Source organism: Nilaparvata lugens, chromosome 3, assembly GCF_014356525.2.
Source record: "Nilaparvata lugens isolate BPH chromosome 3, ASM1435652v1, whole genome shotgun sequence".
NCBI lineage: Eukaryota > Metazoa > Arthropoda > Insecta > Hemiptera > Delphacidae > Nilaparvata > Nilaparvata lugens.
The window spans coordinates 82,781,305-82,806,067 of NC_052506.1; the positions used below are offsets into that span (position 1 = coordinate 82,781,305).

The 24,763-nt window shown below is 35.6% G+C and overlaps 1 protein-coding gene across 15 annotated transcripts in view; it reads right to left on the reverse strand.

Annotated features, from left to right (window-relative positions):
* LOC111043296 (serine/threonine-protein kinase MARK2) overlaps positions 1-24,763 on the reverse strand; it is a 284,820-nt gene that overhangs the window by 173,844 nt on the left and 86,213 nt on the right. For 11 of the 15 annotated variants that reach the window (XM_039424806.1, XM_039424810.1, XM_039424808.1 and 8 more), the window contains one exon: positions 22,499-23,926. The exons of 1 other annotated variant lie outside the window; for it this stretch is intronic. In XM_039424806.1, coding sequence (XP_039280740.1) covers positions 22,499-23,818 — 1,320 coding nt within the window. In that variant the 5' untranslated portion in view covers positions 23,819-23,926. Of the gene's footprint in view, positions 1-22,498; positions 23,927-24,028; positions 24,660-24,763 lie in introns of those variants that run through there. 3 more of the 15 variants (XM_039424805.1, XM_039424804.1, XM_039424803.1) reach the window with 3 other exon arrangements.

Genomic DNA, 24,763 nt, shown 5'->3' on the forward strand with positions numbered 1-24,763 from the left:
CTTAGTTTTTCTCTCCCATTCAGTGCTTCTTGTAAAAATTGTAATAAAAAAAATATATACTACCTACTTAAACCTAGTTCATTCCTTATTCACGACATTGTAGCCACAATCTCTTCCACTCCCACCACTAGACAGAATACCACCAGCAAGAATAAACCATCGAAGATATACAACTACAAGAAAAGATCATGTAGATGAACTCTTCTCCCTACTTGTTCATTTCCTGTCTCCCTACTTCTCTAGTTTATTCCCTATCCAGATCGTCGTAGCCAATCTCATCCACACCCACCACTAGTCAGAGCACCTCCGGCAACAAGGAACCATCCAAGATAAACAATAGAACTAATAAAACAGATCATGTAGTTAAACTCTTCTCCCTACTTGTTCATTCCCTATCTCCCTACTTTCCCTCCTATCCCTACTCTCCCTACAATCTACATTATCGTAGCCAATCTCATCCACACCCACCACTATACAGAACACTTCCAGCAACAAGGAACCATCCAAGATAAACAATAGAACTACTAGAACAGATCATGTAGTTTAACTCTTCTCTTTACTTGTTCATTCCCTATCTCCGGACTTCTCTAGTTTATTCCCTATCCAGATCATCGTAGCCAATCTCATCCACACCCACCACTATACAGAACACTTCCAGCAACAAGGAACCATCCAAGATAAACAATGGAACTAGACTACTAGAACAGATCAATTACAGCTTTCAGAGATCAGTTTTTCCCTACATAACACTCTAGTTCATTCCCTGTCCAGATCGTCGTAGCTAATCTCATCCACACCCACCACTATACAGAGCACTTCCAGCAATCAGCGACCATCGAAGATAAACAATGGAGTCTGGAGGCGGCCGGCCGCTGAGATGAACGCCGCGGATGCTGTGAGATGCGCGGAGGCTTGACTAGAATAGAGACGCGACGACGAGGCAAGCTGGAAGTTGTAGCTTGGCGTTGAGACTGAGTAGAGCGTGGTGGCGTGGCACAGCAATCGATAGAGCTCGCTGGAAACCTCCCCCACCACACAGCAGGCGTCCCGGCGCGCGTCACACCCACCCCAACAAAGAAAACTCCAAGCGCGCTTTTCCAGCGCTGCGCTCACGCTAAATCTCCGTCAAAAGTGAAACGTTCACAAGGCACAAACAGTATTACAGCTCATGATACGAGGTGTAGTATTGCATTAACCATTGGATGCAAGTAGGTTGAAGAGGGCAGCTGAATAATTGGGGAAATTTCATATTACTCCTCGTAATACGGGCAGTATTGCATTAACGATTGGATGCAACTTCTGAGATCAGGTTTTAAGAAACGAGTGAAAAGCTGAATCATTGGGGATAATTCATATTACCCCTCATGATACAGGGAGTAGTTTTGCATTAACGATTGGATGCAACATTTGAAACTATGTTTCAAGAACCGAGCTGTTCAGGTTTACAAATTAGACTAGGTCTAGATTTGGATGCAACCAGGTTAGGAAGCAGGGACATCATTGAAGATATTTCACTGCAGTGAAATAAGGAATATTTTATTAATATATTATATATTTTATTTAAGAACTGAGTGAAAAGCTGAATCATTGGGGATAATTCATATTACCCCTCATGATACAGGTAGTAGTATTGTATTAACGATTGGATGCAACAAGGTTTTAAGAACTCTGAAAATAATGAAAATTTGGGGAAATTTCTTATTACGGCTTGAGGGAACATTAAAAATTGGAACCTAAACGCTCTATAACATGAGATATCTACTTGTGCTATCTTTTCTCTACTAGTAGTTCTGTGAACAGTAAACCTCACGCAGTATTCTCATCCATAAGTACCTGATTGAAAATATAGACCTTATGGAAATACAGCAATAGACTGGCTTCTCCACACATCTGTGTAATCACTTGACAGCTGATTTATGATGAATAATTCTATAGTCTGATTTTTACTGTAGTATTGGCGTATGAAGGAGGCTTCTTTTCCCGCCATTGAGGGGGCAAACCCATAAGATTATTACATACCAATGCCACCAATGCCTTTGTGATCTATAATATTACAAATAAATAATATATAATATCTCGTGCTAAAATACCCCAATGGCGGCCTTCAATTTCAAGTAAGAGCTATCATTGGGAAGGCATAGGCATTGTGGGTCTATCTATATCTCTTTAAGGTCTTTGGACTGGCTTCCTCACACATCTGTGTAAGCACTTGTCAGCTGATTTATGATGAATAATTCTATAGTCTGATTTTTACTGTAGTATTGGCGTATGAAGGAGGCTTCTTTTCCTTTTATATTATCCTTGAAATTCAATATTTCCAGAAACCTTGTATATACGTCGATACGCAAATAAAAAAGGAACATACCTGTCAAATTTCATGAGAATCTATTACCGCGTTTCGCCGTAAATGCGCAACATATAAACATTTAAACATTAAGAGAAATGCCAAACCGTCGACTTGAATCTTAGACCTCACTTCGCTCGGTCAATAATACGGGCAGTATTGCTTCAACGATTGGATGCAACTTTTGAAACCAGTTTTTAAGAACAGAGTGGAAAGCTGAATCCTTTGGGATATTCCACATCACTCCTCATAATAAAGGGAGTAGTTTTGCATTAACGATTGGATGCAGCTTTTGAAACTAGGTTTTAACAACCGAGTGAGAAGCTGTATCATTAGGGAGATATCATAAATACTCCTCATAATACAGGGAGTAGTGTTGTATTAAGGAATGGATGCAACATTTTCAACTATGTTTTAAGAGCCAAGAGGTCTTAACTAGGTTTACAAATTAAACTAGGTCTAGATTTGGATGCAACCAGGCTAGGAAGCAGGGACATCATTGAAGAGATTTCACAGCAGTGGGGACAATAAGGAATATTTTATTTAACAGTTTTTGGCTGTACCTGTTGGTTCTTCCCCAATAATTTTAATGAAATGTGGAAACTCAGTTACATTGAGTAACTGTGGTTATCTATTGACTCAATGTGTAAATAAATAAAGGCTTGATACACATATGACTCCAATCTAACTCCATCATAAGTCCATCATAAAAATAATAAGGTCATCATGGTAGAAACATGAAATAAAACACTAGATTCTCACCAAGAATATCTCTGCTTTCATTAACGAACTCGTTTTTCAGAAGAATCTGAATTATTCTGTGGCATTGATACATTGTTGCAAACATGGACATACGTTCGGATCATTCAATAATTTTGAAATAAAATGACACATGCATAACTGGAATGGCTGACTGGATTCAACTGGATTCACTCTATTTCAATAAATTCGACTCTATTTTGATGGAACGAGTTCATTAACGAACTGAATCATTCTGTGTCATTGATACATTGTTGCAAACATGGACATACGTTCGGATCATTCAATAATTTTAAAATAAAATGGCACATGCATAACTGGAATGACTGATTATAATTGACTCTATTTAAATAAATTCGACTCTATTTTGATGGACCGGGTTGATATAATTATTGGCAAACTTGGAATTTGATGACTCCATGTTAAACTGCCGTATGAATCAAAACTGCTCTGATCATATGGTATTGATTCATAATGCGAGTCAGCTAATTCCGAGTTAGCCAATTCTATCAACCCGATGGACCATTCCATGGATCATTGAATAATTTGAGACTGATTATAATTGACTCTACTTCTATAAATTGGATGGTAGATTGAAGGTGGTCTGAGTGACCAACAAAAGAATATGTAAACGACTGAGGAGGGATGGCAACTTGGCACTTCTCCTCTTGCGCTGAGAAATTTAGACGTTATAAAATTTCAATTTACGCCCTACTCCTCGACAAGGAGAGCTACGTCAAACAACAAACACAAAAAGTAGAGCCTGGCGTCGAGGCGCGCAAGTCCGCACATGCGCAGTAGATCATCGCTCTCACTCGCTCATGGCAGTCTCAGTGATCTTCCCTCTCACTCGCTCCTGAGTGGAGGAGTGGTTGACATTGAGGAGGCAGTTGAAAAAAAAATCACAGAAAACGAAATCCATACAATAGTAAACACATCAGCCCCGAACGTTACGTAATCGTTCTCATCTGAAATCCCTAATCGAAATGTCTCCAAGGGCTCTAGAAAAACAACATTTCATTGGAGAGAAATCAAAACATTACGGGATTGATTCGTATAACCGTTCGCGTCCTGTGAGACGTGTTACTGTAGAAACACGAAAAATGTTTTCAATTTGCAATAATATTTCTGTAGCAGGTAGAGAGTTGTGGAAAGTGAAGATTGGTTAGCAATCTAGATTCTCCTTCGTACGCAAACGTATCGTGAAGTATTCAGTCCCCTTCTTTTATGAGAAAATATCAAAGATTTCTTTTTAAAGGGCTACTACTTGATGGAGTATTATAACTAGGAATGGGTATCGATACATCGATGTTTAAAAACATCGATGTTTCAACATCAAACATCGATGTTTTCAACATCGATGTTCACTGGTCGATGTTTTTCACTTATCAAAGGTTTTACCTAGACATCGGACATCCGATGTTTTCCCCAACTAAAAAGTAAAAACAATTCTAATTTTTTAATTTGATATAAGTTTTTTTTTTGAAAGAGGATTATCTTGAGAGCTTATAGTAACAATATAGATCAATAGTTACAGAATATAATCATTATCTTTGTCATATTTAGTGTAGTATTCTGTTTAGTGTTTTTCTTGAATATAGATCACTCTTGTGAAAGATCTCGCATAAGTTTTGACTTCCTGCTGATTGTTTTTTTTCAATCAGGCTCTCTGTATTTTTATGTGAGACTGATGGATATTCTTGAAGATTTACATTACTTCTACTTCTGTGGCCCGTGTCAAGGTTGGATACTTATTCAGAATTGAATAAGAGGTCGGATTCTTCGTTTCTTAGGAGGAAAGAGTTTTTTCTTATTACAATTATATATTTCCTCAACATGCGTTTAACACTAATTAATCTAGCTCTGGAAAAGAGGTCCTCCTATTGTAAGGAGAGCAGATATCCATATAAAAAAACTTAATCCATTTTCATTTCCTGTGCTCTGCTAGAATACCTTTATTCTAGGTACCTTGGTATCATCCGTAAAAACGTAGGTTGATACACCGATGTTAAAAAACATCGATGTTTACTATTCGATGTTTTTCACTTATCGATGTTAAGGTGAAAAAATATCGATGTTCAAGACATCGATGTTTTGTCTTTCGATACCCATCCCTAATTATAACCGATTTTATCCCAGCATTCTAAATTTTGATTCATTATAATTTTTGAATTTACTTCAGAACTGTATTCTATTGATAGAATAATGTGGTGTATGATATGGTTCACATAGAGGAGAAACTCGCCTATAGTGAGGCTCACGTTATAATGGCAGTGTTTGATTAGCAATGGTATTGCTACCTTGTCTATCATTCAACAAAGCGGATAGCACTATCTCTTTCTCGCTTTGTTCTGTTTCCGTTCGTCTTTCAACAATGTAGAATAATTAATTAATTGAAAAAATATTTCATCTTAATTATGAGGATTCATTATGAAATTACTGAAAAATTTTATTGATCATTTTAAACGAGAATGAACAGTTAATGTTACATCAATGAACCTGCATCAACTACCGTCTATAGAAGGCATGAAAAGACCGAGGATCGGCAACGTTGTTCTCCTATCTTTCTCCACTGTCATTATAACTTGGACCACACTATAATCATGCTGACATATAATTGTGTTTTTGTTGTTTGCTGTGAACTAGTAGTTCTGTGAACAGTAGACCTCACGCAATTTTCTCATCCACAAGTACCTGATTGAAACTACCTTATGGACATACAACAATAGACTGGCTTCTCCACACATCTGTGTAATCACTTGTCAGCTGATTTATGATGAATAATTCTATAGTCTGATTTTCACTCTAATATTGGCGTATGAAGGAGAGTCCTTTTTCCTTTATATTATCCTTGAAATTCAAAATTTCCAAAAACCATGTATATACGTCTACGCGCAATTAAAAAGGAACATACCTGTCAAATTTCATGAAAATCTATTACCGCTTTTCGCCGTAAATGCGCAACATATAAACATTTAAACGTTAAGAGAAATGTCAAACCGTCGACTTGAATCTTAGACCTCACTTCGCTCGGTCAATAATGCCTACATAATCTCCAGGCTTGTGAGTTAATGAAGCGGTTGGATGATGTATATGGGAGATGAGCAGACCTACAGCTTTAGGTGAGTTCAGAACCACCGGGAAATTATTTTCAAACTGATAAAATTTAACAGAGTCGACTCCCAACAGTACCAGAACAACAATATTAACAGAAGCATGTATCTAAACTTATCTGAGCAATGATATAAACAATGCAAACTCGAAGCCAACCGCTTCCAAAAAATCTATTCACGCTAAGAAAAATAGATTTCCTGAGTTTCACAATATACATCTATTTACATATATTCACACTAAGAAATAGATTTCCTGAGTTTCACAATATACAACATAGAATGGAATGCATGAAGGAATTTACATCAGCAGTAATTTTTCTCTTAGGTTTCCTTAGATCAGCTAAATTTACAATGGCAATTGTTCGACTCGTTGAATCATAGTAAATTTATATAATAATCACAAGAACAGGTCACACCATACTTCTCTCATGATACGAAATTCCTTGAAACTGTATTTAAATGATGAAAAGATTTTTCCTATATTTATAACTAGCATGCAACCCATGCTCCCCAAGGGTATATTTTAAAACGTGACAACTGAAAACTTGACGAAATGTAATCTTGAAGAATTAAAAACAGACGTATAACAATCCTTGGTTGATTAATAGTCTATTTGCAAAATTTCAAGTTAATCAGTCCAATAGTTCAGACTTTTCACATCCCGTACGTGTAAAAGCCAGTTCTTTCCTTCATATCTATATATATAGATTACTTAATCAATACTTCGGAGTTAAGAGTAATCCGTATTTGAAATTTCGAGGATATAGGCGTATGCTTGTTTCCGAATGTATGATAATCTCATTGAATAGTGACTGTTCATACTGGACCAAGTCGATAATTATCAATTGCCATTATGGATCAAATCGATAATTATCAATTCACTTGATATCTGGATTGTAGAGTGTCAGAGGCTATGGCAAATAAAGTGTAACCATAGACAAAAGATAGCATAAGATACAAATATTATTCATCTATGGTGTAGCAACAGTATCATATCAAGCTAATATCATGAACTTTATGGTTTAGTTCATATATTAGGTTACAATTAATAATGACCCTTCATATAAAATTGAATCAGGTTAGTATGGTATTATAATGTGCGGATACTTGGAAAAACGACCCTTTTAAATTCATTAACTAACCTTTCAACTACAATATTATTTATCAATAATATGAACAGTAGACCACTGGATCAGATCAGAGGATCATAACCTTTTTGCCATTAAATTCTTCAACAACTAACCTCTAAACTAAAATGTTATTCATTAACTAGAAACTATACTATAAGTACTGTACATTATTAGACTAAAAGACGTTAACTACCGTCTTTCGGAGGAGACGATGAGCCGTCGGTCCCGTCTACCTAAAAAGTAATCATCTTTCATTATCATCCCTCTCACTCATTACCCATGCACAAGCCTAAAAGCTTTTGTGGGCATCACCCTCATTATTATTATTAGTTGAAATCAAATAATGATCAGCTACAATGTAATGATGAATATGTTTGAAATTGGAAATCTGAAGCAGGCAGGCAATCTGAATCGGGTTTGAATTTATTTTCTACTAGCAGATAACCCATGCTCCGCAAGCGTCCACTTGAAAACTTGACCTATTGAGTGAGTACTTGAAGAATTTAAAATAGACCTGTAACCATCCTCGGTAAATCAAGAATCTATATGCAGAATATCAACTTAATCAGTCCAGTTGAAGTTTAGACGTTATGATGCGTCATTCGTTAATTTCCTATCTTTTTGGTAGAGAGTTAGTGGGAAGGATACTTCCAAAGAATGGACATTGATATGTCCAAAGCTCCGCCAATTCATGTAGATGCATAACAATATTATCTATTTTATCTATAGTTATTACAAATTGTTTTTTTTTTCATATCATATACAGCTCAATAATTATTTTCTTAATTTATATTTTGTAAATTCATCTATAATTTTGCTGTATTGTAAGCTATTGTATATAAGTGTATAAGCCAGTATATATTGTAATCTACATAAATAAAGTACGTAATCCCGTACGTGTATAAGCCAATTCTTCCCTTCATTATATTATAGATATAGTTGAGTAATTAGGAGTAGAAAAATCACAAAATATTTTTATAAGGAAGAGGAACAATCAGACTGAGGCCCGGTTGCACAAGAGCCGTTAAATTTTAACCGTGATTAATTTCACGAGAACCAATAAACGAGTCTGATAAGACGGCTTCTCTGATTGGTTCTAGTGGGATTAATCATTTAATCAAAATTGAACCGGCTTTTGTGCAACCGGCACTAATAAATTCAACAAGAAATGTAAGGAATAAAAGAACTACAGTAGATTACTAGAACTATTCTAACAGGAATGTAATGTCAACTTGAACCATTATCTAGTACGAGTGGTCAGCAGCTCTCAACATTCTTTCGCAAGGGATAAAAAGTTGGCTGAGGCTGCAACACGTTTATTGCAACCGCATGAGATACAGTCATAAATCTGGCAATGCGTACAGAAATACACAGCGAGAGAGAGACATACCAGAAACGGGAAAATGGATTGAAATGACATGAAAAATGTGTGGATTATTTCCAACATAAGAACACAGCTTCTTTACGTACTGCATGCACTATTATAGCATGGATGATTTAAAGATGGGATTCAGAATGGAGGCTCGCCATACTAAAGCCATTCACTACTGTATTTCATACTGTAGGAAGGGATCACAAGTTGATAACCATGAGAAAATAAATAGCCACTACAAGGTTGCGAAAACATATGAGACTGGAATATGTAATTTATTCGAAGAATATGGAAGATGTGCGTGGAACAGTCTGAAAATGTAGTCTTCATACGGGGCCTGCCTATGAAATTTATTTGTAGAGTATTGGAGATGCACTTGGAACCTACTGAAAATTGAATCATCAGGGCCAGCCAATGGGACAGGATATTCAACGAAGTAATTGATAGTTTGAGAGAATATTTTTTAATCTTCTCATATGAGAGGATATTTTTAATCATGGATGATGATGATGATTTTTTAATCTTCTCATACAAAAAATTGAGAATCACACAAATTACAATCTACCAAAGATTTGGAAAACATAATTATGTTGCTCGTTGCAGCACACAAACCTCTAGTTTTGCTGGCAACGCTTATAAGGTTATGTTGAGAAAAATATCCACAGTCTATCCAGAACATTGGAGCTGTCAAACAATGAACATAATTATGCTGTAATATCTATCGACTAGACTAGCTGTGAGAAGTCAAGCAAAATTTCCAGGTCAGTCTACAAATTCATTTTAAATTGCAACGGCGTCCATTCACAAAACTATTCATAAAACAGTGAACTTTTTTTCTTTTCACAGAATGTTTTTTTATTATAGCCACTTTCAAATATCAAGGAGTAATATGGATGTGTTTAGAATATTGAAAATTAACTTTTTCATTGATATGACTGTAAAGAATATTGGAAAATATTGTAATCAATCAGCACTAGAAACAAGCTTATACGGAATTTTATGCTCAACAAATTTTTTATAAACTTTTTTTTGATGAGGATTGGATTCCAATTTCATATGTATTCACTTATTTCATTTTATCACAAAAATACGCAGTGAAAGAAAAATCAGGCCTTACTATTCCTAACACAATTCTGAAAAATATATTTTAAATCTAGGTTATGTCCACATTTCTGTTTATGCCAAAGGTTTCTCCACTCCAAGAATAAATTGGAATAAATCAATTGAAGGGGATATAATACAAGGGGTCCAAGTGACATATTGTAGTTTCGAGAAAATTGAGCCTAAAGTTTACTTACATTAATTAACTATTCATTCATGAAATGAATATAGAAATGATATTTACCTATTCCTATAAATATTCAGTATACTTTTACCAAATCAAACGTACAGTTTCATGTCTCAAATTGCTCTCCTTTCTCAATTATCAGCTAAATAGTGATAAGAAGTATCACTAGTACCCCTTGTTTACCAAACAAAACTCTATTGTCTAGCTACACATAAATCTATCAAATTTACCAGCAATTGAAAAATGATTAATAACCTCATTGCAATATTATCTAATTCGCTAATTGGTTCTTGAGGTTTCTTTTGCTTGGTGACATGGCTTAATCAAGGTTCAATTCAATTTGATGGATACGAGCAACCGTTGTCCTGTAAACAAGGGATCCAAGTCACTTGGACCCCTTGTTTAATCAAATAAACAGCTGTTTGAAAATGTAGTTTACAAATTTTCCACTAGATGTCAGCACTGATTAGACTTACGCTTATACCTCTTGTATACTAGATTTTCACCAATTTCAGCTATAGATTACTGTAGCTAACTCAAGAAAATGAAAAATTTCACTTGGACCCCTTGTATTCTGACCCCCTCGATTGTGAACAATCATAATACGAATTGAAGCCATAAAATACAGAAGTTCGTATGGATAAATCATCTACAATGTATTCCAAATCAAGATAAATCCCCAATAACAAAATATCTGTGCTAGAAGCGAGCTAGCTGCATTCGAGAGCCGTAAACAAGTTGAATAAAACCAATCGACTCTGACATTATTTTGACTGATAACGGTTCCAAGGTTTAACGCTCTTTCAAACGAATGCAACGCGTGCGAAGCCTTATATGAATTGCTAAGCTTTTCAAACCTAATATATTACGTAAGCATTTCCAATACCTGTTACATCTAGCCTGTTAAAAACTGTTTCCTACTATTGTTAAAAAACGTGCAGCTTACCTGTTGAATAAATAATATTAAATTCGACTAGAAATCAACCAAATGGTTGAATGAATAACAAATTTGACTAGGAATCAACCAAACAGTTGAATAAAAGATAATGTTTTTGTTTTCGAAAGAAACAACAAAATTTCCAATTCATTATTTAACAAATCGACAGGCAAACAACTCTTATCAGTGAAAAATGATTGGTTTGAATTTCCTTATCAATTATTGAAATGTTATAGTAGCTCCATTATTCAAATTTAGTAACAGAAAATGAACGATTACTGCAATTGTCAAAATGTTTAAAAGCTGGTTGATTGATGCAAAATTGAAAAGAATCGAGTAGATTTATTATGAGTTTTATCAACATCAGGACTGACATGAATATTGTAGTTCAATACAAATATTAATCGGTCAGCCTATATAGTTCAATCACGAATCTTAATATTTTCACAAGTAAAATATTAAAACTAAAAATAAAAACTAAATTAGGAAATTGAAGAAGTTTTAGGCAATAGCCTGTTTTTTCTTTTACGATTCTTGTATTTTTTGCTAACCTTATAAATAAATAAATAAAAATACTTCAGTAACCAATCATTAACTTCGTTATTTTCTAGACATTAATGGAGGAAAACGTTTTAGGGAAATCCCATACTAAATTATGGATGCACTTCATAGGAACAAAAAGTGACAGAATGTAAAAAAATTAATTCTGGTGTTTCTAATTTAACCTAGAAATTATAATTTCCTATTTTAAACCAGTTATAAAATACTTCAACAGATTATCAGGCATTCATAGAAGCAAAGCTTTTAGCACACGTGGTAACTACCTCTTTTAGCAAAACTTTTATCTTATCACATACAGTTCACTTAAAAATTGTGTTATGTCACTCTGTATTTATTCTGTTGTCAGACCTTTGCTGTCAAATCTGGCAATTCGTAAAATTTAAATTCCTAAAAGTGTTATTTAATATTAAATTATCATTTAATTTATATTTAAATTTGCCCATCATTTGATTTATTGAATAAATGGGATTGAAATATAGAATCGTCAGTGTATTCGAATATTCAATTGATGGTTGACCAGCCTGATAGATTTCAATCCATCTGTAATTTGTATAGGTTACATCAAATAAAAATATGGTGTGGTGCACTCACACAACTTTCCTTGCCATTATGAAAATTGATCAACTGACGCTAGTGTTCCCGCGCATATCAAATCTACTATTCTAAGATCTGAGACAGCTGGTGACAGGACAATAGAGCTGCAGACACACGAATGATTTAATAGAATCAACAGTTGCCAACAGTCTCCAATTGAATAATCTTATTTTCTCGCATTTCGAGCTTATTTTCAATTTTAGGTGAAAATGTTACTGAACATAAATTGTAGAGATTTTCATGCTGAATATTTTCCACTAGGATTTTTCTGTTTAAATTGTATCTGAAGCCTGATAATTGGGAATCTAGAATTTATAGGTTAACTTTGCATAGATGGGGCGGTGTTAAAATGTTGTCAAAAACAGGGTTTTCGCGATTTCCTCGAAAACGGCTGCAACGTTTTTGATAAAAGTTATTCCTGAAATAGTCATCGATAAGCTCTATCAACTGCCACAAGTCCCATATCTGTAAAAATTTCAGGAGCACCGCCCCATCTATGCAAAGTTTGATTCTAGATTCCCAATTATCAGTCTTCAGATACAATTTAAACAAAAAAATCAAAGAGGAAAAGATTGAGCATGGAAATCTCTTCAATTAATGTTCAGTAACATTTTCACCTAAAATTGAAAATAAGCTCCTAATTCGAGAAAATGTTATTATTTCAATTACAAATTGTTGGCAACTGTAAATTCTATTAAATCATTCACTAATGAAGAGATAGCAAACTTCGTGTGTCTCCAGCCTTATTGTCCTGTCACCAACTGGCTTGGATCTTTGAATAGTAGACTTGAGAATAGATAGCGTGAATAAAGCCCTACGATTGGTCATTAGCTGAGGACCAGTAGAGGCTGAGCTCTACTGCTATTGGCCGAGACGAGGCAAGCTCCAAATATGGTTATGAAAACCGTTCATTAATACTTGGTCCTGGTTTCAACAATATCGAGTCATTTTCATTCAAAATGAATATTGAATAGAGTCGACTTGAAAAAACCACTGGTTTATTAAAACAATTAGAAATACTAGTTTAGGTTGTTACATCATTATCAATCGATCTCTAGTAAACTGACAACTTGAACACTGAGCAGCAGACAGTGTAAGTGAACTCCTACGATTGGCCATTAGCCCTCAACCAGTAGAAGTTGAGCTCTACTTCCATTGGCCGAGACAAGGCACGCCCAAGTATACCAAATATGGTCATGAGAACCGTTCATTAATTAGCCCTGGCTTTGACATTATCGGTTCGAAGTCCCTATCATTGATTTGATTCTGCGCTTGTGCAAATAAACGATGTAAATTGAGATTTCATTCAATATTAATGTCTACCACAAAACAACACAGAAAGTATGAAGGTTATCTATACATTTTTGCCATCAACAAAACCCTAGAAAAATATAATTCTGAGGTGATTATGAGTGTCGATTATAAAAACTTTAGATTTGGATCAATTGAACAAAAACACCTATTCCCAATTAGATAGGCTATCCTGGATCAATCGAATAAACACATATTCCGAATCAAATACTGTAGATTGATTGAATAAAACACATATTCTCAATTGAATATCGTGAATTAATTGTACAGTCCAGTATCTGATAAGTTTTGACATTATGTCGTTTCATTATCATTATTATGTCATAACACAGGAATTTGAAGGTTATCTATACATTTTTTGTCACCAACAAAAGCCTAAAAAAACACTGTTGGATGAGTAATTTGTAAAAACTTTACATATGGATTGGATTAGTTGAGTAACAGGCATATATTCTAAATTTAATATCCTGAATTAATTGTACAGTCCAGTATCTGATAAGCTACCGCCAAGTTTCGAATATTTCCATAGTTTGTCAAACTTTGAACACAACCAGAAGGCCGTATCCTTAACTAAAATCCTGCGATTTTTATGAAAATCTTTCTTGTAGCATTGGTCTATAATGCACGCATGATGGAAACGAACGCACATATAGTGCAGGTATAGTGCAGTAATAAAGAAATAATTCGAATCAGATTGGTCACGCCAACCCTTGTACCAACGTTTAGACAGAGAGAGAAGACCTATGTAACATCAGACCTATGTACCGTTTAGACAAAGAGAGAAAGGCTATGTGCCTAATTATTCAACGAATTTTACAAAGTATAAATAATTAATCAATGAGAATAAAGATAGAATGCAATTAGAATAACGATAGTAAAATATTGTGATGTAATTTCATAAATCGGCGGTGTTTCAACAACAAATAATTGTCGATTCTCCGTGGATATAAAATAGTGTAATATCCTTCCCGTCAACACACTACCGGAGAGAGAGAGTGAGAGAGAAGACCTATGTACCATCAGACCTATGTACCGTTTAGACAGAGAGATAAAAGCATGATTCATGTTGTGGAAGTGTCCATTGTTGATGCGATTAGAAAATGGCCGCCTTGGCAATCTAAAAACAAACCATCCGAAAATAGTAGGTGCCCCTGAAGTGGATTCCATCCGACATCTCTCTTACACCTCTTCCCAAACTCATCTCCATCTCTGTTTTCCTACTCAACATGATAAACTCCAGCCAACCCAAGGTTTCTGATGCACTGGAAATGCGCAGTTTGTTATCGGCTATTTCAAGTTGTCAGCATATCTTTTAAATAGCATCTCATTCCAACAATACTGACAAATTTGAAGTGAATCTGACTGGGTGTCGCGAGTCGAGATCACGTGACTGTTGCTTCACATTTTGGAGCTTGGCCACAATGGATTCACGTTATAAAGTCAGCACCTGATTATCAGCTATCCTTGTCTGTCATTGGACAAAGCCGTTAGCTCTATCCTCTTCCACCTCCACAAGGTTGCCAAATTGGCTATGAAGGATTATAAAGAACTAACGAAATATTTAATCTCAAAATTTGACTTATGAAATCATGAAAAAATATATTTTCGTGGTGAATAAAATATAATTGAGTTAGGACTGAACAAGAATTAACCATTAATATCAGATCAGATAAACTGGATGACTTTAATCACAGCTATCGAGAGTGAGGTATAGAAAGATTAAAGAACAGCGCTGCCGATTCTCTGCCTCTCCTTTACTCTCATTCAACAATTAATGTCATTCAATGTAAATTAGAGTATAAGCCAGTAAATATTGTAACATACATGAATAAAAGACTCTATCTAATCTACCTTCTACAATGGATAGCTGATACCCCATGTAAAATCAACAACTGTTCATTCTAGTTTTAAATAATCAATTATATTTCATCCAAGAAAATATATTTTTCAATGATTGAATTTTTCTTTGATGAGTGCATTTTCATATTTGAGATTGAATATTTTGTCTATCATACCTCTACATTGTTAAACAAACCATCTGACAACGTTGCAGAACTGGAAAACGATAGCTATACCTGCTTTGTCGAATGATAGAAAAGGACAGCAACACCAATGATAATCAAATACTGCCATTATAGCGTGGACATCACTATAGAACAAGAACAACCACAACTTGATACAGTATCAACACAATATGATACAGTATCATCTCAACTTGATAAAAAACACTATGATTTGATACATTCGCTATCTGCTTTGTGGAATGATAGACAAGGACAGCAACACCAATGATAATCAAATACTGCCATTATAGCGTGGACATCATTATAATGAAGAAGGCAGTGGTAATAGAAAAGTGGTAACTCTGCGATCCTATCATTTCGTCTGACTTTATGACGAGGAGCTTGGATACGCGTACAAAATCGACCTGTGATAAGTGGCCCTCTGCTTGTATTTTGAGCTCGGTCTTTAGGAGAAGTTGGATTCGCGTACTAAATCGACCTGTGATAAGTGGCCCTCTGCTGGTATTTTGAGCTAGGCAGCTGATGCAATGAAATACCACTGCCACACTGCCTGCATTCCCACACTTCGGCCAACTAATCAATATTGCCTTGGACTTTGATAACTTGTTTCTACAACAAAAATTCCACTAACAACACTAATCAAATAGAATTAGAACTTATTCCAGCCAAAGCGAATGTGATTTTAGTGCACACGTAACTTTTTACCAACATCGTGTTAAATTGGGACTACTAGTAGTTCTGTGAACAGTAGACCTCACGCAGTATTCTCATCCACAAGTACCTGATTGAAACTATAGACCTTATGGAAATACAGCAATAGACTGGCTTCTCCACACATCTGTGTAATCACTTGTCAGCTGATTTATGATGAATAATTCTATAGTCTCATTTTTACTCTAATATTGGCGTATGAAGAAGGCTCCTTTTTCCTTTTATATTATCCTTGAAATGCAAAATTTCCAAAAACCTTGTATATACGTCGACGCGCAATTAGAAAAGGGACATACCTGTCAAATTTCATTAAAATCTATTACCGCGCTTCGCCGTAAATGCGCAACATCTAAACATATAAACATTTAAACATTAAGAGAAATGCCAAACCGTCGACTTGAATCTTAGACCTCACTTCGCTCGGTCAATAATCACAAAAGCCTAGTTCTCATCATAATAAAACTATATAGTATACATTGAAACCAATGTTGTATTGAGACAAGGATAATCTTTTCATGAAATTCATCATTTCCATAGTTGAGAATGATATTGTATTTGTATGTATTTGTATGTATTTGTATGTATAAATAATAAATAAAAGCGTGATGACATCATAATCTATCGTAACAACGTTGCTACTACTTTCGCTGGAAGAGAAGAAAATGGCGTCTTCATTATGCAGACTACATTGTTGACCAATCAGAATCGAGAATGAGCGTGTACTACATCGTTCTCTCTTGCGATTGGTCAAAGCTGTTTGGCATAGATAGTAGTCGGTAGGTGACAGCACTTACAATGACGAACAACACACAAAAAACAAACTTTCGCTCGAAAAAGAAGAAGAAGGAGAAGGAGGAAGAAGAAAAAGGAGAAGAAGAAGAGGAAGAAGAGTAATGAAGAAGGACTGACGTTGGCCACAGCAAATAGCGATGTCAATGCTAATCAAGTTGTTGGCGTTAAATCGATTCGATCAATTGACCGCGAGGGCACTCGATGTCCGAGCAATTCTATCGGAAAGCCTTCACAATAACTTCCATCATTAATTTATTATCGATGTACTCAGCCTACACGTACAAACACAGCCAGTCTTGCCAAACTGATAAGTTTAGAAACAACATTTGCATATAAAAGCCAATATTAGTCAATATTGTAATAAAATCACAAAAACTCTTTTAAACGAAATAAATCACTGGACTAAACAGCACATTTACTTCTCATTACCTAAAGTATAAATTCTAATAACCAAACATATATGTATAACAACCACAATTATGTAAAATCACAGAATATTCATCAATTGTACTCTGTCTTAAAACCGAAATTCTTATTATATTTTTTATTCTTTATTTGTCTCCACGAATGTAATAGTTAATTTTCAGCTTTTGAACTCGCAGCAGGCGCTCAGGTTTTCCTTGCCGGCTGTGCCAACAAGTAATATTTATTTTGTTCTATTGTAAAAAACTTAAATTATTCTAATTGTATTGTATAATTTAAATTATAGTAAGTTTTATAATGTAATTTTGTTTTTGGCAAATAAATTATTATTATTATTATTATTATTAACAATCTGATTATTCCAGGGTCCAACCAACGTTCCTCTATCAAGTTTGCTTCCCAAGCCAATTATTGCTGTAATAGGACAGTGTACTGTACTCAAATTTTGGTTTTGAAAAAATTGATAATACCACAGATACTAACCTACTGTATATTCTGTGGTGTTACTATAATTATCTACCATGCTTTTATTAGATAATTTAAAAACTTTTTACTTTCCTTGCTCTATTACCATAGGTAAGGAAAGTATTGCTTTCCAAAAAAATTAAGGTACCCGAATTTCTTAATTTCTATACGTTTTAAGGTCCCCTAGTCCAAAAAAGTGGTTTTTGGGTATTGTTCTGTGTGTGTGTGTGTGTGTGTGTGTGTGTGTGTGTGTGTGTGTCTGTGTACACGATATCTCATCTCCCAATTAACGGAATGACTTGAAATTTGTAACTTAAGGTCCTTACACTATAAGGATCCGACACGAACAATTTTGATCAAATGCGATTCAAGATGGCGGCTAAAATGGCGAAAATGTTGTCAAAAAAAGGGTTTTTCGCGTTTTTCTCGAAATGGCTCCAACGATTTTGATCAAATTCATACCTAAAATAGTCATTGATAAGCTATATCAACTGCCACAAGTCCCATATCTGTAAAAAAAATACAGGAGCTCTGCCCATCTATGCAATTTTGATTTGAGATTTTCAATTATCAGGCCTCAGATATAATTTAAACGAAAAAATTGAGTGGAAAAGATTGAGAATGGAAACTTCTTCAATTGATGTCCAGTAACATTTTCACCTAAAACTGAAAATAAGTTTGAAATTTGAGAAAATGTAATTATTCAATTGCAAACTGTTGATTCTATTTAATCATTCACTATGAAGAGATAGCAGATCTCGTGTGTATCCAGCGTTATTGACCTGTCACCAGCTGGCTCAGATCTTTTGACTTGAGATGCGCGTTTACACTAGCGTCAGGTGATCAATTTTCATAACGGGAAGGAAAATTGTTTGAGTGCGCCACACCAGATTTTCACATTTCAGAAACTACATTAATATTGAGCATAATATAATGTTGAAATAGCACATAATTTCTTAATTTTTATTGATTCATACAATAAATACATCACCAAAATGATAGGGAGAAAAAAAAGTAAGGAAACCTTGTGCTATTTCTCTCCCAAATTTAGATAAGGTTACACATAGTCCGAAGGAATTACTTTCATTTTATTTGGTCTGAATTGGTTGAGTTGTCAAGCAATAAATATTTCGATTCATTTGAAAGAATAATCATTCTATATGCACTAGAATTATTCTTTATTCATTTGTAGTTTCAAAATTCATACATTTATTCTATGTAATATTCTATTTTCAAACACGATTATTATATTCTTGGGAGTGAAAATATAACTTATATTGTCAAGCAATAAATATTTCAATTCATTTGAAAGAATAATCAACCTAGCACTAGAATCATTCTTTATTCATTTGTAGATTCAAAATTCATACATTTATTATTATAAGTAATATTCTATTTTCAAACACGATTATTATATTCTTGGGAGTAAAAATATAACTTATGTTTTGGAAATGTTACTATTTTTTATAAAATTTTACAGTAAAGATGTTTTGGTCTGAGCATGTTGCTTTTTCCTTATGATTTGTTATAATAAATTGTATTGACTAGTGGATGAATACTACTATCATAATGTCGAACAATATAATTTCTTAATCTGCAACAGTAACAACTATTCCAAAGCAATGCCAAATTAGGACTGCTATACAACAGCCTTTAATTAAAATCTGGAGCCCAAATAATGTTCGTAAAACATAAAAACATGTAAATCTCGCAATTCTATAATGCAAAAGGAAAAGTTGAAACACTACAGAAAGAAACTTAATGAATTTTTAACGGATGAACATATTGCAATCTAATTAGCTAAATTTAATTTGAATCACGATTTGATTGCAAGTTAACTATTTGAATGAGCTATGAATGAGCTGAGAAATTTCAAAACATTGCATTCGATGAATAATGATTTGTGGTTAATAGGCCTGATTAGGTTTGATGATGTGTCATCAAAGATAAGCAAAGCATTCAACCAATAATTTTCAATTGAATCATTGCTAGCGTGTTATGATATTGTAGCTAATAAAAAAGTCACTATTCTGATAGAATTATTTTATGGAAAAAACATGCAACCAAGAATTTTCCATTCTTTCGACATCAGAGACCAGAATTAATTAAAACTTGATTTTTGGTTGACCATGGTTTGAATTGTACAACGTATACAACTACAATAATACTGTGAGTGCCGGTTGCACAAAAGCAGGTTACATTTTAACTATAATTAATTCCACGAGAACCAATCAGAGAAGCCGTCTTGTCAAAAGGGCCTTCTCTGATTGGTTCTCCCAGAATTAATCACGGTTAAAATTTAACCTACTTTTGTGCAACCGGGCCTGAGAAACTGAGAGTATAGAATGAAGCATTCTGTACTATCTGTTGAGAAGGTACAAATTTCAGAGAGGAACGTTCATAAATTATGAAAAATTGCTGTTTAATTTTTTTTAACCGTAAACTGATGTAAATGCATTTTTAGCAAAAATTTACGTTGATAGTAAACTTTTTCATTTTTTTGCCAACTCAGGTAGGTGGGTAGATCTTGAGTCTTCATTATTGCATTGGAGTGTTTGATAGGTTGAGCTAATTAAAAGAAATAATAAAATTTATCTTCACTTCAAGAGCTAGAATAACGGGCTAATCTAACTTTGAATCAATAAAAATTCAGCTTGGTTTTTATGGAACACCGACTCCAATAAACTTAGTTTTCTTGGATAACATCCAACGAAGACCAGTATGTAACCTTGAAAATATTGGAATGATATTTATTTTTCAAAACCATATATATGAAAGATAAACTTGAAAAACCAAGACCATTTCCAATAGCTACAAATTGGAAAATAGAATAAAAATAATGGAACTTTAGGAGTAGAATCTTTCTTAGTAAAAAGTTCATCATTGGCTGGTTAACTGGAGACATAAAACCGTTTGCCTTGAAAAACATTTTCTTAAAACGTGATTCTGACAAAAACATCTTATCCTGCCAAGCCCAGCTGTAATTCATTTGATAAGAGCTGGCCTGTCTTCTGGTTCAGTCATTCAATTTGATTTTATTATCATCATATTCAACGTTCTTATAAAAAAATATGATAGACTGTCACTTTCTTATTGCCTTCTCAACAAAATACTGTTATATTCATTTGAATAATAAAGAGATAGCCTACAAACTTAATTGGTCGACAAATTATACGGAATTATTACTACTAAAATAAATACCGGTACAGTTTTTAACCAATTTGTGAAGAATTTAATTTAGTGGTATGGGCATTCCCGTTCAGGTTTTAGTCACACTGTGAGTCATACATTAATGAGCTTGGATTATCACAATAGTTCCCTAAATTTGACCATCTATTATTCACCACATAAACCATCATTTCAAAGCTGACTAATGAATATTCAAATATAAGTTATACTATCCAAAAGTCGTAAAGCTAATACATTACTCATTTTACTTACAGCTCAGATATTAATAGAGAAACATGAGAAACGTTGAATGAAAATTCTTCCACTAAATCTAGAGTAAGGAAACTAATATTCATCAAGATTTACTTCATCTCTGACTAAATTAAATCAATGTGACAGTTTCATGAACAAACTGTCTGTTATTCAACTCAGTTCTTAGGCATCGAATAGCTTTGATGGGATAATTACGAGTTATTATTAATCGTTGAAGGTATTTGGTGTGTCATGTCTGGTCACGAGACTTTTGACTTTCCAAAAGTGTGTTAGATTCGAATAATTGTCACGCAAAAAATGGGAGAAAAGTCATCAAGTTTCAACTCAAGTGAATCAGTAGAATCAACAGTCCTTTCATTTTCTCTAGTTAATAAAATTGGAAAATTGAAAAGAAAAACGATGACCAAAGGTAATACAAATGGATTTACCGACCTATTAATTATTGTTGAAGGCCTATCGATCTCTCTGTCATAGTTCCAGTCATTCCTCGTATAAGTGTAATGCATGACATTTTCATAATATTGTTTGATTTTATTATTATTATTATTATTATGACAGCACCTCATACAGTGTAAATAAGGTTATTTATGTTTGTTTTCTTCCCTCACGCCATACGCATACACACACATAAATAAATATAAATATATATATATATATATATATATAATATATATATATATATATATATATTTATATAAACATATGTTCACATGAATAATGTTTCGTTCGGTGTCAAGTGTTTAATTTTGTTGAGCTGCGTACAGACTCAAGCACCACGAGCACACGCATTTCACTTTATTTCAGCTGATTATATCTGTATTTGTACAGAAACAGTAAGGTACATATAAGCGTATCATCAGCTGATGAAAAGTGAAATGCGCGTGTTCAGGTCTGTACACACATTAAGGATAAACATTTTTTTTGGTCTTGATCGTCACCGTTAACCTCAACATGGAACGTCTCAAATTTTGGACGTTACTCGACGAAAATATCTAGTTTACTTCATGAAATTAATATAACAATATTTTTTTGTTGTCTTGATCGTCCCCGTTCACCTGAACATGGAATGTCTCAAATTTTGGACGTTTCTCGACGAAAATATCTAGTTCACTTCATGAAAATACAAAAACTAATTATTAGTGATGGTATCTAGTATCTACAGTCTAAGTTACTTGCAAAGCGTGCGGTCTACTATGTTCTAATTTTGCATGAAGCAGAATGTTGAGCGGTTACCTCGGTCTTTGGCTTGTAATTGGCGATGAGGGGCGGCGCAGCGAGGCGGTTGGGCCTTGGCACGTGCTTGGCGGGGGTGGGGGCGGCCGGCGTCGCGGCGCGGACAGGCGTCGGCGCCTGATAGAGCGCCTTGAGCGCCGTAATCCAAGAGGCGCGCCTGCCCTTGCGTTGCTGTTGCAGCTGCTGCTGGGTGGGGGCGGTCTGTTGGCTGCCCTTGCGCTGCTTCCGCTGCTTCTCCAGCTTCAATTTCTTCAGCTGACTCTCGACCATGGTCAGCTCGTTGAGGTGACTCTCCAGCATGATGGTTGGGTTCTCCAACATTGCATCCTCGTCAGCTTCACTCAGAGACGCCAGAGGCTCACGTCGGCAAGGAGGATCAGACTCCAGCACATCCAACGTTTGCGGAATGATTTTGAATCTGGTATTTTTGACCACTTTGGGACTGCTCACCCTCTCCTCTGTCTTCGACGGCACACTCAACTCCAGGTCGAGCGACTTTGTCTCCGCCTCGTTGGAGGCGTTCGAAGCGGTCTCATGGCGCAGACCACCGCCTTCAGACTCCACAGAGTCCATCTTCTTCAGACGGGGCGGGGCTGAGCCGGGCGCCTTCTTTATCCACTCGTCCCAAGTTTTCGGAGCCAGCTTTTTTATAATGGTCGCCGAGGGTGAGTGTTGTCTAACTATTGTCCTAGTTTCCTTCAAACTTTCAACAGTACTAGGTTCAACAACGACCTCATCCCCTAAACTATCCACAGTTTTCGAATTGGAAATTCCATCAACTTGATCGACGACAGCACTAGATTCAACACCACGGCCCTGATCATCGCTGGAAACTAAGATACAATCACCATCTTCAACAATCATCAGAATATCATCATGATTTTGTTGGTGATCGTTACCTAGATCGGTCTCATTAAGCTCCTCACTAGCTACATTTACATGGTCAGCGGTGTGATCACAGTTTTCAATGGGCGAACTTTCAAGACACGCCACCTTTTCCCTCTCAATGAAAGCCTCCACCTGACGCCTACAGCTGGCATCATTGTCATCCTCCTTCGTCATGATTATTTTCGGAATAATTGCTGGAGACTCCTCATCTCGACACAGGTCCGATTCACTGATATGCAGCACATTCTTACTGTTCTCCAACAACTCGTGGCCTAGTTCGTCAACTTTATCCACCTGTGTCGTCACAACTTGTTCGTCACAATTGTTTTCCACAATGTTTTTCTCATCCACGTCGTTTTCGTTGACAAAGTTCGTTCGACACTCGGACAATGTCGACTTTTCAAAGTCGACAACTGTTTCGGAATCGGTCATGTTGGCGGTTGAGGCTGCACAATCAGTCGGGGAGCTCCGATCGACTAAACCGCATCACGAAACAATTCACTGATATTTTTTAGTTTCAAACGTACACCACTCCAGACACTGTAAACAACAATAATAGATGAATTATAGAGACCCTAATGTCACGAAAGCAAATACGATATAACCTAGAGAGACCTATTGTCACAACACGATGTAGCCTACCCTACAACAGACTGTACTAGGTGGAAATTTGGAGGTTAGGAATTTGAGTGTAACCTAGAGAGACCTATTGTCACAACACGATGTAGCCTACCCTACAACAGACTGTACGAAGTAGAAATTTGTAGGTTAGGAATTTGAGTGTAAACGCGCGCCGCGAGAGTCCTCCACCCGGAAAGCGGTTTCGACCTATTCTGACAGATGAACGGGAGGTGGCAATGGGGAGGGGGGAAGCGCCGTTGATGTTGTTGTAATCGGAATGGAGTAGGACAAGAGGGGAGGGGAGAGAAGACTCTTGATAGTGTGTGTGAGTTTGAAAGGATGCCAGAGAATTGGCAACGCTTGTGTGACCCGTGTTGCCAGTACTACTCTAGCAGCTAGCACACTGGTGAAGTGAATGGCCTTGGCTAGTTTCAAATACCGTGTAAATAATTCTGTGTTGAACTGAACCTAATAACAAAACAGTGAAACTAGTAGACGACGCCCGTCACGCTGCGTGAACAGTCGACGCAAAACGAGAGCAACTTCCACAGAACCAGTACGCGACGATTTCACATACACTCAAAAACTGATGGCTCGCGACACACAATAGCTACCGACTCCAAGCTTCGACTGACGGATCCGAGAGCAGACTTGCAGACGCGCGCGCGCCTCAACTCCACGTCATAGTGGCAGTGGCGAAGGATAGGAGAACAAAGTTGCCGATTCTCTGCCTTGCCAATTAATTTAAAATGTCAT